The 16,313-nt window shown below is 34.7% G+C and overlaps 1 protein-coding gene across 2 annotated transcripts in view; it reads right to left on the bottom strand.

Annotated features, from left to right (window-relative positions):
- Pdk1 (Phosphoinositide-dependent kinase 1) overlaps positions 1-16,313 on the bottom strand; it is a 355,658-nt gene that overhangs the window by 270,055 nt on the left and 69,290 nt on the right. For both annotated transcript variants that reach the window (XM_090398374.1, XM_090398375.1), the window contains one exon: positions 15,948-16,094. In XM_090398374.1, the coding sequence (XP_090254500.1) occupies positions 15,948-16,094 (147 nt within the window). The remainder of the gene's footprint in view (positions 1-15,947; positions 16,095-16,313) is intronic.

The following is a 16,313-nucleotide window of genomic DNA, read 5'->3' as shown; positions in this document are numbered from 1 at the left end:
ATAAAAAAACTTCTATCAAAACTTTAATGGAATTAAATGGTTATAACCCTCATCAAATCCAACAGATAACTGACTCTTATATTCCAATACCTGATTCATCAATAGTCCAAAGAGTTCCAATCCCTTATATTTCTGGCTTCTCTGAACCTACTGGTAGAATTTTGAAGAAGTTTCACTTGAACATATTTTCCAATCAATGAAATTTCTCATCTGTTTTTTTCTCTCTTCTTTCTCATCAGTAAGATGATGAATTTAGTCCCCCTATGAACAAATCTCTATCAGCTGATTATCTGTGGCCATTTCTGTCATCTCTCTGAAGCTCGATAATTGTGACCTTTCCTTCATAGACTGTAACTAAGTTCTTTTTGGTCTGCCTCTTGATTGTTTTCCTCCAATGATTCCATTCAAGTTCTCATTCTCATCTGTTACTATCTACAAAAGACAAACTAATACTTCTATATTTAGCTGGTTGTTTACCAGCTCTATTGTGAATGCAATGTGACATATTTTGGAGACATGCCATTCTATGAAAGAAAAAAAAAAAAAGAATTAACGAACATCAGTACTACAATGAATAGCTGAAAACTCAAAAGTCTGGTTTGGCACAGCATAGTATTGATACTAAACTCAGTATCCTGTGGAATGAAGCTCGTCTTCTGAATAGAAGCAGTTTTAAATATAAACACTTTTTCAAAGAAAGTTGTGAAGCCCTTTTACACTGGCCTAACCTAATTCGAATGATTGCCTCTCTCTTCCAAAAGTTAGGGAGATTCTCATATCATGTAAATATCAAAAATAGTTTTCTAGCATGCAGCAGACATTTTTATTTGGTAAACTGATTGTTGTATTTACCTTGTATTGATGTTCTTTGAATTGCTTGTTGTTTCCAGACACTGATAATGTACTGTTATTTTCAGTACAAAATATCTATGCTTTTGATTAAAGTTTATTATGGTGGTTATCATGATATTTTTGTTGTTTTTGTAACAGGTAAATTTCATTTACCCAACACCACATCTATGCTCCAATCAGTGGACCAGCAAAGTCATTTCCATCTTTAAAAAAATGACATGAAATGAAATTTGAAAAGTGCACTGAAAAGACTTCAGGAGACAGAGCCATCACCATGAACGAATTCTGAAAGACTCAGAGCAGCATCTTTGATTATGAAAAATTATTGCGAATTTCTTGGAGTGTTTCTGCAGAGTGCATCACTGCAGCTTGGAAGAACTTGTGGCCTTCAATTACCCATGAATTTGCAAAACTGAAGCTGAAATTACAATTCTAGATTAGAAAACTAAGTCTTGGTGCTATGTTGTCCAGAAATTAATGTAGAAGATGTGGAGGAATTAAATGAGGATCATGAACAGAGCTCAACCAATACACTTGCCCAATCACCCATGGAAAAGCTGGCGTGGTTGGCATATCTGCTCTCCAGCCAAGAGGTTGGGGGCAATTCATGCCCTACCAAGGGCATGAATGTTTGTGATTGTCCTACTAACCAATTATCATATATGCTGCTGTGACCTGGCACAAAGACATCAAACCATTTAAAAAAAATTAAATAGTACGACCTATGAAATTTAAATTTTTACTATCATCATCATCATCAAATTCCTGCCATGTACCCTCAAGGGGGTGTACAGGATATGATAGTACTAAATGAAAAAAATTACATCATTACTAACTTCCTATCTACAATTTTCCTCCAAATCAGTCTGTTACTTGTCAAGACTCCAACATTATCAGATCTTATATCTCTATCGTCTAAGGCACTCTGTACCGTATCAATCCACCTATATCTTGGTCTTCCTCTGGGTCGTTTTGCTGCCAACTTGGCAGAGAACACTTGTTTTGCTAATCTTTCTTCACCCATTCTGTTTAGGTGACCATACCGCCTGAGATTAGCTCTGCTAATGCATTCCTGGATGCTGACAATGTCAAGTTCTTTCCTAATATCCTCGTTTTTAATATGATATTGCCATTGATGCCATCTGTTCACGCCTATAATCTTTCTCAGGACTCTCACATCTGTGGTCTCTAGTCTTTGGTCAAGTGTGTTATTTCTGACCAAGCTCTCAGATCCATAAGTTAAAACTGGTTTGGACACTGTCTTGTATACAGCTAATTTAGTGTTCCGACTAATTTCTCTCTTATTCCATATGAATTTATTCAATTGACTTCCCACCATACCAGCTTTGCTGATTCTGTTGTCTATTTCCATATTTAATTTACCATCTTCACTAAAAATCGTGCCTAAGTGGCTGAAATGTTTTACTTGTTCTACAGGTTCTCCATTCACAATGTAGCTGATATTTTCAGCTACATTGTGAATGGAGAACCTGTTCTTGTTCTTGCTGACTTTCATACCATATCTATTACAACAGTTATTCAATTTAGTCAGGGAATCTTGCAGACTAGTAGCGGATTTATTTAGAAGTATAACATCATCCACATAAAGCATAGAGCTGACATTAACATCTCCAATTGTTGTTTCCAGACACTGATAATGTACTGTTATTTTCAGTACAAAATATCTATGCTTTTGATTAAAGTTTATTATGGTGGTTATCATGATATTTTTGTTGTTTTTGTAACAATTAAATTTCATTTACCCAACGCCACATCTATGCTCCAATCAATGGACCAGCAAATTTAATAGTAAATATTTTTAATATTAAATACTATTTAATATTTACTATTTAAATTTTAAATGTAAATAGTAAAAAAAGTTTAAATACGTATTTAAAAATATCAAATAAAATAAAAAATAAAAATAAAAAAAACATGGCAAGTAGACTTTGCCAGCTGGTAAGTAGCTGCAGACTGGACAAAATACAATATTTTCTATGTAAAACCTTTTATTTTATTATTATTATTTTTTTTTGAAACTTGCTAGGTTGTCCAGAAATTAATATAGAGGATGTGGAGAGATTAACTGAGGATCAAGGACAGGGCTCAACAGATACACTACCCCACTCACCCATGGCAAGTAGATTTTGCCAGCTGGTAAGTAGTTGCAGACAGGAAAAAAATATATTTTCTATGTATTAGGAAGTCCACGCGGTTAGCCTAGTGGCTATGCACTTCGCAACCATATGCCTGGGGAAGGAGTGTCCTAGGTTCGATTCCCATCGGTGACGTGAGGAGCCGAAGGATCTTCCTCAGCCATAGCCAAGTTAGCCAGTCTTGGGCGTGGATAGCAGGGTTTTTTCCCCAGTTTATTCTGGGGTTTTTCATCCCGCAAAGCAGGCAAACTGGCCTTGAGAACTCAACACTACAGGCCATAGGATACACTGGGGCATAAGGCTGACCACCTTATCCTGTAAACGGAGTGAGGTCCGATGATCAATGGCCCTCGACACCGCAAGGTAAAAGAGGGTATAAGGAAGATGATGATGATGTATTAGGAAATAAATTTCTAAACAAAATCTTTTCTTTTTAAACTTTGAAAAGATGAAGAATATGCATAATACAAAGGGCCATTCAAATAACAAAAAGTAATGCAACAAATTATATTTTCCAAAAAAAAAAAAAAATCAATGTTGTTTTATAGTTTTTATGTTGTTTATTGACTTCTACTTGGAATAATTTTCAAACAATGGAAAAGTTCTCTAAATAATGTACAGCACTGCTAATCACTTTACGGAATCCCTACTGACTTACTGAAACATATTAAAATATGGGGGAGCTGGATCATGGGCAGGAACATTTTTTCTAATGGCAAATAGGATTTTGTATTAGTCAAGCACTGATCATGGAAATGAGCTGAAAATAGAAGATCTCCAGAAAGTAGACAAGATGAATGATGGTATAAGAGAGGAAATTGGGCAAGATCAGCATGTTGCAACAAGCAAGAAATAAAGGGCATTTTTAAGAGAACAATGGGGAGAAAAAAAAAAATGAAACCATTAAAAAAGATTTTCCACCAACTCTTGCATCACACTTAAACAGCTTTTCCAGTCTAGTGATAAGTTTAATGCAATTTACATGCTGTTTTTTAATGTTCATAAACCTACATTGGAATAAATAAAAAAAGGTGTCTCCTTCAAAATTTTTATATTTGTTCTCATTTTTTCAAATTTTAGTATTTAAAATTAAATCAAATCATATTTATATGTCATCTATTTAGAGAAGGCTTAGTTATGTAGAAAAACTATCAATCTCTGATGTACTGAAAGAAATGACCAAAATACAATGAATTAGTGGATTCACATATTTTCATATATGTGAATAAATAAAAAAAAGTGTCTCCTTCAAAATTTTTATATTTGTTCTCATTTTTTCAAATTTTAGTATTTAAAATTAAATGAAATCATATTTATATGTCATCTATTTAGAGAAGGCTTAGTTATGTGGAAAAAATATCAATCTCTGATGTATTGGTAGAAATTACCAAAATACAATGAATTAGTGGATTCACATATTTTCACGATGCAATGGGATCTCTGGAACAAATTACTATTGCAAAGCAGATGTTTCATTGTATTTAGAGTTTAACAAATTACTTGTTTTGTTCCTCTGCTGTTGCTTAAATGAACGAATAAAGCATAGCAGACTATTATGAATAATCATCCACCAAAACTTATTTGGGATAAAGCGGTAATCTTGGACTTTAAAGAGGAATTTAATAAATTACCAAATGACAAGTTGATGTACAGGCTATAGAAGACAAGAATGGATAAGAGTTTGGTTAGATGGATTGGAGCACACTGCAGTACTCCACTTCTTTCAATGATACTCACAGTAAAAGTCCTCCTATCATTAAAACACTCAACAAAGTCCACTTTGATTTTCTGCTGAAAATCAACAGAGAACAGAAGACCTATCCAAAGCAAATACTAGATTCTCCTGATCCTGATGACATCTTTCCAATTGTTTTGTGCCACAAAACAATGGAATAAAGCTGAATTCTCCTTTATATCACCTTTTTATTCTCTCTTACTGAACTGATATCATCTTTCAGCATGGAAACGTGCTTTCTCTCACTTAAAATCTTCCTATAATAAAAGAGAAAGCCATTAACACTCGACTCACATGCTACCTTGACACCTTTAAGTAATAAACAATCGACATAATGGATTCCATCATTGTCAATTAAATGAGCATCTTCTTACTTATGTCACTCTACTTCAAAAAAAAAAAAAAAAAAAAAAAAAAAAAAAAAAAAAAAAAAAAATCAGCTAACGCCTTTTTATTCCCGTATACGGGGAGTAGGCGAGGCCATTTAGCCCTATCTAACTTTTTGGAGACTGAGTCACTCTACTTTTGGACAATTATTATTATTATTGCACAGGCACCTCCATGGAGTCCTGAGACTCATCTTTGTGACCCAAACTATCAACACAATATCAATGGTGCTTTTTCCCTTGAAACCGTTAACAGAAAAAACACTCATTACAACTGACTCGGGCAACCCACTCCATTCATTCACCACTCTCCAAGTGAAAAATCTAATCCTCATGTCCCCGCTAACCACACTCTTCTAGAACAAGGAATCATTCAGGATGATTCCTTATTCCCCCCCCCCAAGCCAAGTGCTGAAACATTTCCCCTCCATTAATCCTATAAAATCCTTTGAAGTATCTTAAATGTTTCTATCATATCCCTATCCCTTTTACCTATCAACCAACTTTTGAAATTCCCACACCCTCAATCTATCCTCATAGGAGCATAACAAAGACGACTCCCTATCTTCATCACTCATCTCTGGATCCTCTCCACCACTCAGTCATCCCCAAAAAATGTAGATGACTACACCTGAGCAGTAATCCGATGTATCAAGGCCTTATAAAAAGGAATAATAGCTTCCTTTCTCTACTTGTTAGTGTGTTCTTCAATAGCTAAGTAATCTTATGAGATAACTAACAACTGACCCTCTAAACTTCAACTCTGTCTACCACCACTCCTAAATCCCTAGCTTCATTTATTTTTTGGAATACAATTCCCCCCAATGTGACACACAGCTTGTAATCTTTGTATCTCAAAATGCACTTTACACTTTTCCACATTAAATTGACACCCATTATGTTTTGCCCATACTGTCAACCTATCATCATCCTGATTAATTATTACCCTATCCAACTTTGCACCATCAGCAAACAACTGCATATCTCCTTTCAAATTATTTCCTAATATCATTTATGTAAAAATTTAACAGCAATGGTTCAAGCACAGAACCCTGCAGCACACCACTAGTCACCTGCCTTCGCCTGGATTCTTCTCCTCCATATATTACTTTTTGGTATCTGTACATCAGCCATCCTTTTATCCATTTCACCAGTTTCATATCCATCCTCATTTGTTGCTGTTTGCATAAGAGTTCCTTGTGGTATTCTGTCAAATACCTTTGCAAAATTAAGAAGTATCATTGTGTAGCCACTCCCTTTATTCAATTCAGCTGTCACTCTATTATAAAAAGTCAGTAGATTACTAAGGCATGACAGACCTTCACAAAGCCATGCAGTACCTCATAGAATATCACATTCTTATCCATAACAGCATGAAAGTATTTCAGAAATCTCAAGTTGATGTTTTTGATATTTCTAAGGAAAATTTAATTTTGCACTCCCATCATGTGTTCTTCTGAGTTCTACAAGTGGGTTGCCAGCTTTTTATCAGAATGCACCTGATGTCACATAGATGAATCATTATCCTCAAAGTTTGTAACTAATGCAGGCATTACACATTCTTTCCCTTACTCGTTCTCTTCCATGTATATATCAACAACTTTCTCCAAGTGACTATAAATTCAATCCACAGTTCTGCCGATGACATTACAATGTCATCAGCATTCAACTTTTTATTTGATAAAGCTTGCATTACACAGATCGCCAACATGTCTAGAATATTAAATTCTACAACCCTCAAAGTTTAATTTCTGAAACGTTCTTTAATGGGGTTCTGTATAAAGCGTACAACTAGTATTAAAATTAACCTTGTTAATTTTAATACTAGTTGTACACTTTCCTGTCTTATTTTCATTAAAGAGAATCGTTTTCTTCTGGTCTCACTTTGAACAACACCAAATAATTACCAGACAACATGAAATTTCTGTTCTCTGCACAACCCACAAATTCAATCATTCTTGGCATAAATATATTATAAACATTGCCTATTTAACATGTAAACCAAGTGCAAATAAACCAAGATCAATATTCAAAACATAACAGAATCCCAATCAACAAAAAAAAAAAAAGAAATAAAATAAAATAAAAATCACTTTCACATTTACTTCACAAACATCCATGGCATTTGGTTTGTTTCTGCTCGTGACAACAACCTAAACTGCAGCTACATCAAACAAAGTCCACCTTCAATGCCCAAATTACACACTTCCCAATTTATTTCACCACAAAAGATGGCACTACACCTGTGCTTTTGTGCAATTCAACACTGCCTACCATAGAATGCCAAATTCAGAATTCCCTACTTTTGAACTTCTCTGGGTGTGGCTGTTTCCTTACACTCATAGCAGCATTCATCTACTGTATTTACCACTTCCCAAACTCCAAAAACTACTCCAACCTTTCACTTTCCTATACATGAAGCTCAACCTTCTGCTGTCCAGCTATCTACTTATTGAAATCATCTTCGTAGGTGACTTGGCTCCCATTTTTCAACACTACCGATTAAAGTGGATACAATGCAAAAGTACTGCTATAAGTAATGACTCAATGCAAATCGTATGTCTACCTACCCAAATTCCAGATAACCCTCTCCACTTTCCCAATCCCCCCCCCATCTTTTTTTTTTTTAACCAGTTCTCTTTCAGATATACCACAGAGGTCATCTCTCATCTCAGCAAACTCAGACCACAATCATGTGCAAGTTTCTACTTACAGAGAATGCCCTCCTTCCAACCAACAAAGGTACTAAGTGGGATGACCTCCAGAACGACTATTCTTGCATTCCATGGTCTGACTATTGCTTCTGCTCTTCTGACCAGGACACATACATTGAGCAAATCAGAAAATTTATTCTCACTGGCATGAAGGCCTTCATCCCTCATTTGACCCAAAATTCTTGTCCACTTTCCAAGTCCAGGATTAAAAGAAGATATGAAAGGAGTTGCAGAAAAAAAACTTTGCTTACTGCAGGTGGCATGCAATAAGAATCTCAACTCCATAATTAGCCTATGTGAAGCACAAAATAAATGCAAAACCATCAACATATCCAAATCCAACTTCAAAAGACCAATAGCAAAAATCCTGTCCACATCCATGCCTTCTGGTGCATGGCAATGAGACTTCTGCTCAACTACTATGATGCTAGTAACTGAGCACTGTATGTCTCCTGTGGTTTTTTAGCAAAAAGATTGTTCCTGATAATAGCAATGTCTCAGCTTCTATATTTGCTTGATCTGTGCAACTGGAATAAAAGAGGCAGCTGGTGTTGTGAACAGTGAAGTCTCCAAGGAATTAATCACATTCTTCAATCCAACTTTTCTAACAGTGAAGTCATCTTCCTTGGAGATTTCGATGTTCACAACACTAGCCGGCTCCCCTATTCCAACTGCACAGATCAAGTAGGTAGAAAAGCTGTGACATTTACTATCGCCAATGACCTCACACAAATAGTACATATGTCTACCAGAATACCAGACAACCCAACCGCTCTCCATATAACTTGGACCTCTTCCTAGTTTACCAATGACCTAACCAAGTATGCTGGGAATGCAGTGTGTCCTCTAGTCAGTTCAGACCACATCCAATGCCAGTCTCTTCTCCCATGAAACAACACAAGCACAACCATTCAAATCCAAACATCATATGGCATTATAAGAAAGCCATATCATGCCACATTTCCTTGGCTAGATTATTGTTTCCATCCATTTGACCCACAACTATGCACTTTAATACTTCACCAATATAATTCTTATTGACATGGAAACATTTACTTCTGGTTCCACCTTAAATTCCTGGGCTCTATTTAAGCTGTAGTTCTACCACAGGTGGCATGCAATATTCCAAGGCTGTACAAGAGAAGAGGCAAGCATACCATAACTGGCTTGCATCCAAAACTTCATCTTCTTATACTGCTTATACTAAAGCCTGGAAGAGATGCAAGAAAACTATTAACACATTAAAAACTGACTTGAAGAGAGCTAAAAGCAGGTAACTTTCATCCTATCCAAATAGCAGCCATGAATTCTGGTCTCCAGCCAAAGTTATTGGTCATAACTTCTGTCTGACACTGCTCCTTCCATTATTACACCCTAATGGCAGTTCTGATGTATCATCATCCATAGAAAAAAGCAGGCTTACTACATCTCCTCCAATTCCCGCATATACTGATTGTGGTAAATGCCCCTAAACATTCCAAATGCTCAATGCCCACTTTGACTATTTGAGAGAAATAGATTAGAAAAATTTTGCTAAAATTGGATACCAAAAAGTCTCCTGGCCATGATGGCATTCCTCAAATTATTCTAAATGTTTGTGATTCAGACCAATTTCCAAATGTAATTCTACAGTCCGTAAATTAGCCCACATTCAATCCATCTCTTAAAAGGTGATAAATCTTTACCTTCAAACTACTATCCAATTTCTCTAACCTCAGTTCTTTCCAAAGTAATAGAAAGAACCACTGACACTCAACTGCTATCCTACCTCGAAGACTCCCAACTAATAAATGACTGCCAGCATGAATTCCATCACTGGCAATCAACAGGTGATTTACTCACTTATGTCACCCATATCTGAATAAATATAAAGTTGGGTGAATCTCAAGGGGTTATCCTTGATATCTCCAGGGCTTTTTGATTAGGTCTGGCACAAAGGTCTGTTAAGTAAACTCCCATCATTTTTTTTAATGTGATTCCCACTCATTGTAAGCCAACAGTTCATTAGTAATGTCAGTGGGCTAAGGATTTTTTCTATTTTTTTATTACTTTTATAATTTTTTCTATTTTTTTATTTATTATTTACATAGTCTGGAAATTCTACTCTACAGACCAAGAACTTTTTCAAGCTACTTCAGGCCTATAACAAGTAGGGTGGTAGTCTCACACGGGGCAATGAAATTCATTTTCAACCTAAAGAAAATAAGAAATATCCATGCCAGCAGGGAAATTCACACTTGTAACCGGTTGGAACGTGGATTATGTTAACTAATTGGCCATCCAGACTGGCAAGTTGGTTTCCTGACTTTTGCTGTTTGACAGTCAGCTTTCTGACTGGACTCTCACTTCATGTGTGGTTCCCCATATAATAACTATACAACTATATAATCAATGCAACCACAAGACTCTGTTCTCTCATCCACCCTATTTTTTCTAAATATAAATGACTAACTCTGGCAAATCATCATATGAATACATAGTTTCACTGATGACAGCACACTGCACATGCATTTTCATCTGACAAATCTGGAGATATGCAAATCATAACCTCCAGAACCTTAACCACTACTACCTTGAATCCAAATCTCCAAAACATTACTCAGGGTTTGTATAACCTTGTCAATTTCAATGCTAGGAAAACACAGCTCTGCCTTATTTCCAACAATAAAACACCTTCTCTTATAGTCTTACTTTTGACAACATCCAATTTGTATTCTTGATGAGATTTATCTTCTTGGGATAATACTAACTTAAAATCTCTCTTGGCTATTGCATATACTGCCTCCTCTGCATCCAAAAACTTTTTTTTTTTGCTCGAGGAATTCCTTTAACTCAAAACAGCTCTAACCTTACACAAATCACATATCTGTCCAAAATTGAATAGTGTCTCTCTAAAAGCTCAATTAAAGATACTCGACTCTGTTCAGAAAAGGGAGGACAGACAGATTAATGGCCTCTCTCTCATTAATACACTTCACTCACTTTTGCATAGCCACACAGTTTCTAGTGCTTGCATCTTCTGCCAATACTTTTATGGCCAATGTTCATCAGAAATGGCATCAATAATGACCCAATTCTGTCTGATCCATTCAAATGAGTGTAACAGTTAATCAACACTTCCTCACAGTGCACCTCCAAACTCACAGAAAAATTTCTTCTCCTCTTTGTTCATTCCTTCCACTGCTGTCTCAGGAATAGTATGCCATACTATGTGTTTCCCAAAGAATATAATTTACAGCTCTTCAAGTTAAACATGAACAAGTTACTTCTTACCGATTCATAGTACCAGTGTAAGTTGACTAACCTCTCATGGATGGGTTCCCCATTAAAAATAAATAAAAAATACAAATAAATAACTTGCACAATAAAGTATTCTGGTCCTGGTGGCATCTATCCACTGTACTCCAACATTATGCTCCAGATCTCACACCAGTCTGCTAATGTCTCTTCAATCTTCTATATTAGTGCTTAACCTAATACAGGGAAGTAAGCATATATCCAACCTATTCAAAAAAAAGGGAAATAAAGTCTGCAAGAACTACCAACCAACTGCAATTATACCTCCGTCTTCTCCAAAGACATTTGAAATGCCATGGTTATATAATATAAATGGGACATTCACTTAGAAGTGAAGGAGCCATACATGAAGATGGTTTGATGTTAAATCAGCTGTTAGATGAGGGTGTACATTATCTCCTGTTATTCATCATCATCTATATGGATAACATTATGAAGGAAAGTGGTATTAAAACTAATATCAAAATTGGAGATATTAATCACAGCTCTTTACTTTACTGCAGATGATGTTATACTTCAAAACAAATACAGTACAAATCTGTAAGATTCCATGATTAAACTGAAAAGCTGTAGTAATAAATTTGGTTGAAAGTACTTAGAAACATCAAAAACATCAATTGCATCCTGAATGGAGAACCTCTAGAATAAGTAAAACTTTTCTGCTATTTAGGCACAAACTTTAGTGAAGATGACAAATTAAATAAGGAAATATAAACCAGGATTAGCAAAGCTTATGTGATAGGAAGTTATATGAATAACTTTATATGGAATCAATCAAAACACTACACCAGCTATATACAAGATTAATTTTCAAACTAATTTTAACTTATAGATCTAAGAGAAGGAGGCCACAGATATCAGAGTTCTGAGAAAAATTAAGGCAATAGCAATAACATATTAAAAATGAGGATTCTAGGAAAGAGCACAATGTTGTTAGAATTCAGCAATATGTTAGTAGAGCTATCTCAGGTGTCACTTAAATAGAATGGTAGGATAAAGACTCAAAGGAAGACCAAGGTCTTGGTAGACTGATACAGTAAGATGTGTCTTGACAGATAATAGAGTAATTTGGAGGAAAACTGTTGACAGGATGTTGGTAATGATCTAACTTTGTAATGGTTGTGTGGTACTATTGTAATATTCTGTACACCACCTGAGAGTACTTATCAGGAATTTGATAATGATGCAAAGAATACTGTAAAGGAATCCTAGGTGAAAAAGGTGATATGAAACCAAACACAAAAAAAGATATTTTTGATGAAACAAGAAGCTCAAATAGTGATACAAAATATTCAACAGGAATACATATCAATACTAAAGAGGATAAAATAGCAGCTCAAATGCAGAAAAGTAGCTGATGGTAGATGATGTTGTCAAAAATGCTCAAATATGGAGAGAGATAAAGTTTTACAGTTGCTGCAATACATCATCGAGAAGGTTAGAAGTTCAAATTCTAGACGACTGAAGCAGAGCTGTCATATACATCCATCAATAAAAAAGAATAAGAAAGTCTTATTCCAGAAATTGCAGAGGAATTTCTGGAATAAGGCTTAATCAAGTATTTGAGAAAACAGCATAGATAATTGTGGAACTGAAACATGAAGAACAAGCTGGGTTTAGGCAAAATAGAGGTTGTCAGGTCAGATTTACATTTTAAGAGAGTTGAGAAATCATGGGAATATAACACAGATCTGTATTTAAGTTTTGTAGATTTGGAAAAGGCATACAAAATAGTGTCTTGAAGAAAGGTGTTCAAAAGCTAACAAGTATATAGTGTACACTGAATACTATACTGATCAATACATAGTCTTATATTTAATAATATTCAATAGCTAAAATTGAAAGAGATAGAGGAAACTAGTTTGAGGAAATCACGTATAAGACAAAGGAGCACACTATCTCCATTTTCATTTATCTACAAGGATCAGATTAAGAAAGAAAGTGACACTAGGCCTGATGAGATGTTAATCTCTGATCTTTACTGTTATGCAGATGATGTCATACTGTTAAATAAATCTAGTAAAAATCTGCAGGATTCTTTAACTAAATTGGGTAGCTGCTGTAATAAATCAGCAATAAAAAGAGAAAGACTTATGAAAACAAGCAGAAAAATTGAATACTAATACCTGACTTTTGAATATCAACTATTTTTATGATGTTGGTAAATAAAATATGGAAACAGACAACAGAATTAGTGGTGATATAGTAGAAAGTCAAGTGAATAAATTTATATTGAGTAAAAGAGAAATTATTCAAAACACTAACTATAACAAAATAGTGTATAAACCAATTTTAACTTATGGATCATCTGCAAGCTGGGTTAGAAATAAAACACCTGATCAAAGAATGAAGACCACAGGCATGAGTTTTGAGAAAGATTAGGAAGTGAACAGATGGCATCAATAGCAGAATTATATTCAAATGAGGAGAAGCTGATGATATCAGGGAGGAACTTAAACAGAATGGGGAGGAAAGGTCAGCAAAATAAGTGTTTTTTGCAGATGGCAGGATACAGACACAGAGAAAGAACCACAATTCTGGTGGACTGATACTAGAAAACATTGCCTTAAAGGATTGAAAGATAAGATTTGACAATATTGGAGTCTTGAGAGGTAAAAGATTAATTTAGAGGACAATTTTCAACAGGAGGTTAGTAATGATGAAAATTTTTCATATAGTACTATCATAATATTCTGTACACTGCCTCTCCCCCCAAGAGTACATATCAGGGATTTCATGAAGATGATGATTCTTTACAAGAGACTGCTGTATTCACATTACATTTTGTTTTATGCCTGATGAATATGCTCAACAATATGCATTTTTTTAACTCATGCATTGCAAATAACCATGCCAATAACTTTCTTATTTCCCTTGATATTAACTGTTGATGGTTTAGTGATACTGATAATATGCATGATTTCCTTATATAATCTTAGGCAGAGTAAGAGATACCAAAATATATGACTGAAAATTTTTCAAGCCATGTTTTTATATGGCATCTTTGAAGTTTGTAACTCTTCCTTTTTAGATGTTTTTCTTCATACAGAATTATTTCTATCCCTATTCAAGAAGTAAATTCACTTTATAAGTCAGTAATAGTTTTACTTCCTCCCCTCTTTAGATGTGTTATTCTTAAGACGGCCAGATAACAGTTTGCAGTTACCTATCTACTTATCAATGCTATTTTCCATATCCCTCTCAAAAGTCTGGAGTTATCAAAACTTTAGTTCATCATGCACAGAGTTCATGGAAGCTCTTTTATATCAAGACCTGATGAATAATAAACCCACTTTTCTTTCTAACTGTTACAATTTTCATCTCATAACTAAGATAAATAACCACGGTCTCCATCTTTGTTCTTTTCTAGAGGACACTGTTAAAGTTTCCATACCTAAGGTTCAGGGTTTACCCAATAAGTCATCCAGTCTTCTATGTACAGTAAATCTGTCTCTACCCATAATGCTTGCAAATTAATGTCACACTTATGCTATCTAAAAAATCAACTTTTACTTCTATTTCGTCCAGGAATGCACTGGATTTATTGCTGTTCTGGTCTTTCACATTATGAGCAAACTGGCAGATCTACAATGGTGTGTTTAGAAAAGCAAGATCACATTTGTTTCTGCAGGTTAGACAAATCATGCTATGCCTTCCAGTTATAGTGCAGTGGGAAAGACTAAAGTACTACATAAAAGTGTTTTTAATGGAACTTAAAGAGAGGTGTAAAGCTCTGATTCCTCAGACTAATTTAAACAAGAATGAGCTGTCTTAAATGTTCCCACTTTTGGAAGCAATTTCATTAAATACACTCACCAATGTTTTTTTTTGGTGTGTGCACACATGCGTGTATTCATCATCACCAATTTTCGGATATATACCCTCACAGGGTGTATACAGGATATTATGATAATACTACATGATCATTACTAACTTCCTATCAACAATTTTCCTTCAAATTAATCTGTTATGTCAAGACTCCAATATTATCATATCTTATTATTTCTGTCTTCTATGGCATATCTTAATCTATCAACCCACATAGACCTAAGTCTTCCTCTGGATCCTTTCTCTTGCCATCCTGGGAAAAAAACACTTGTTTTACTAACTTTTCCCATTCTGTTTAAATGACCATAACACCTAAGACTAGCTCTTCTGCTAATATCACTCTTGCACACAAAAGGCTGAAAGACCGACAGCAAATAACTATTATGTATGGGCTTTATCATGATGGCTATCATAAAAAGAACTCACTGCACAAGAACATGCACACACACACAGTGCATGCATGCTTGTTTCCAGTGAAATGAGTTCTCATGCTAATGATAGTGATCAATTTTAGAGCTAAGTTTTACATATTTTATAGCAAAGTCTGAGTGACAGACTTTGATCTAAAATATATATACTATAATTCAGATGAACAGCCCTACAGATTATATGCAGATTTTCATTAGAGCTAGCACTGCAACTCTCATCAGTAAATAGTCAGAGCTTTTTAGAAGATATTATAACTGAACTCAGTAATTATTATCAGCCTAAAGTTTTAAGCTATAGTTAATTTTTATAGTTAAATGACTTCTTACTCAGTCAGTTTGGTTGAACTGAATCACAAACATCAATACAATGAAACAGCTTTGTTTTGTTTGTGTTATATGCATCTCACCCACAAAAAAAAAATGTAAACTATTGTGCATTAGTACCAACTAGCAAGTTAGTGATCAACAAAATGAACTAGAGATTCTAACATAAAATAACTAAAGAATTAATTTCATTCTTTACTGAAGTTTAATTACTATTAAAAGGATACACAATCTGTCAGCATCCTGAAAAGTACAGTAAAGTTTGATGAAAAATGGACTTGGATGATTATTTAAAATGTTCATTATCTTCTTTTCTCTCATAACCGCTTTCTGTTTCTTTTCTCGAAGTATATGCTGCTTTTCACACACTTTAACTGAAATATATCACATCAAAATATTAATATACCATTCAGAGAGCATTTCTATTCGCATAAAAAGAATTAAAATATGAAGAAACATAATCAGAACAAATGCACACAACCACACACACACAAAAATATATATATATATATATATATATATATATATATATATATATATATATATATCAGTGGCATTGCGTGCCCTTTTCCGTTGTGTGTGCTGTCGTGGCT

This window comes from Typopeltis vanoorti, chromosome 9 (assembly GCF_054136105.1).
Source record: "Typopeltis vanoorti isolate ZY-2024b chromosome 9, IOZ_Tvanoo_1.0, whole genome shotgun sequence".
Classification (NCBI taxonomy): domain Eukaryota; kingdom Metazoa; phylum Arthropoda; class Arachnida; order Uropygi; family Thelyphonidae; genus Typopeltis; species Typopeltis vanoorti.
The sequence above is the reverse complement of the archived record's forward strand: the minus strand, read 5'-3'. Positions and strand labels throughout refer to the sequence as shown.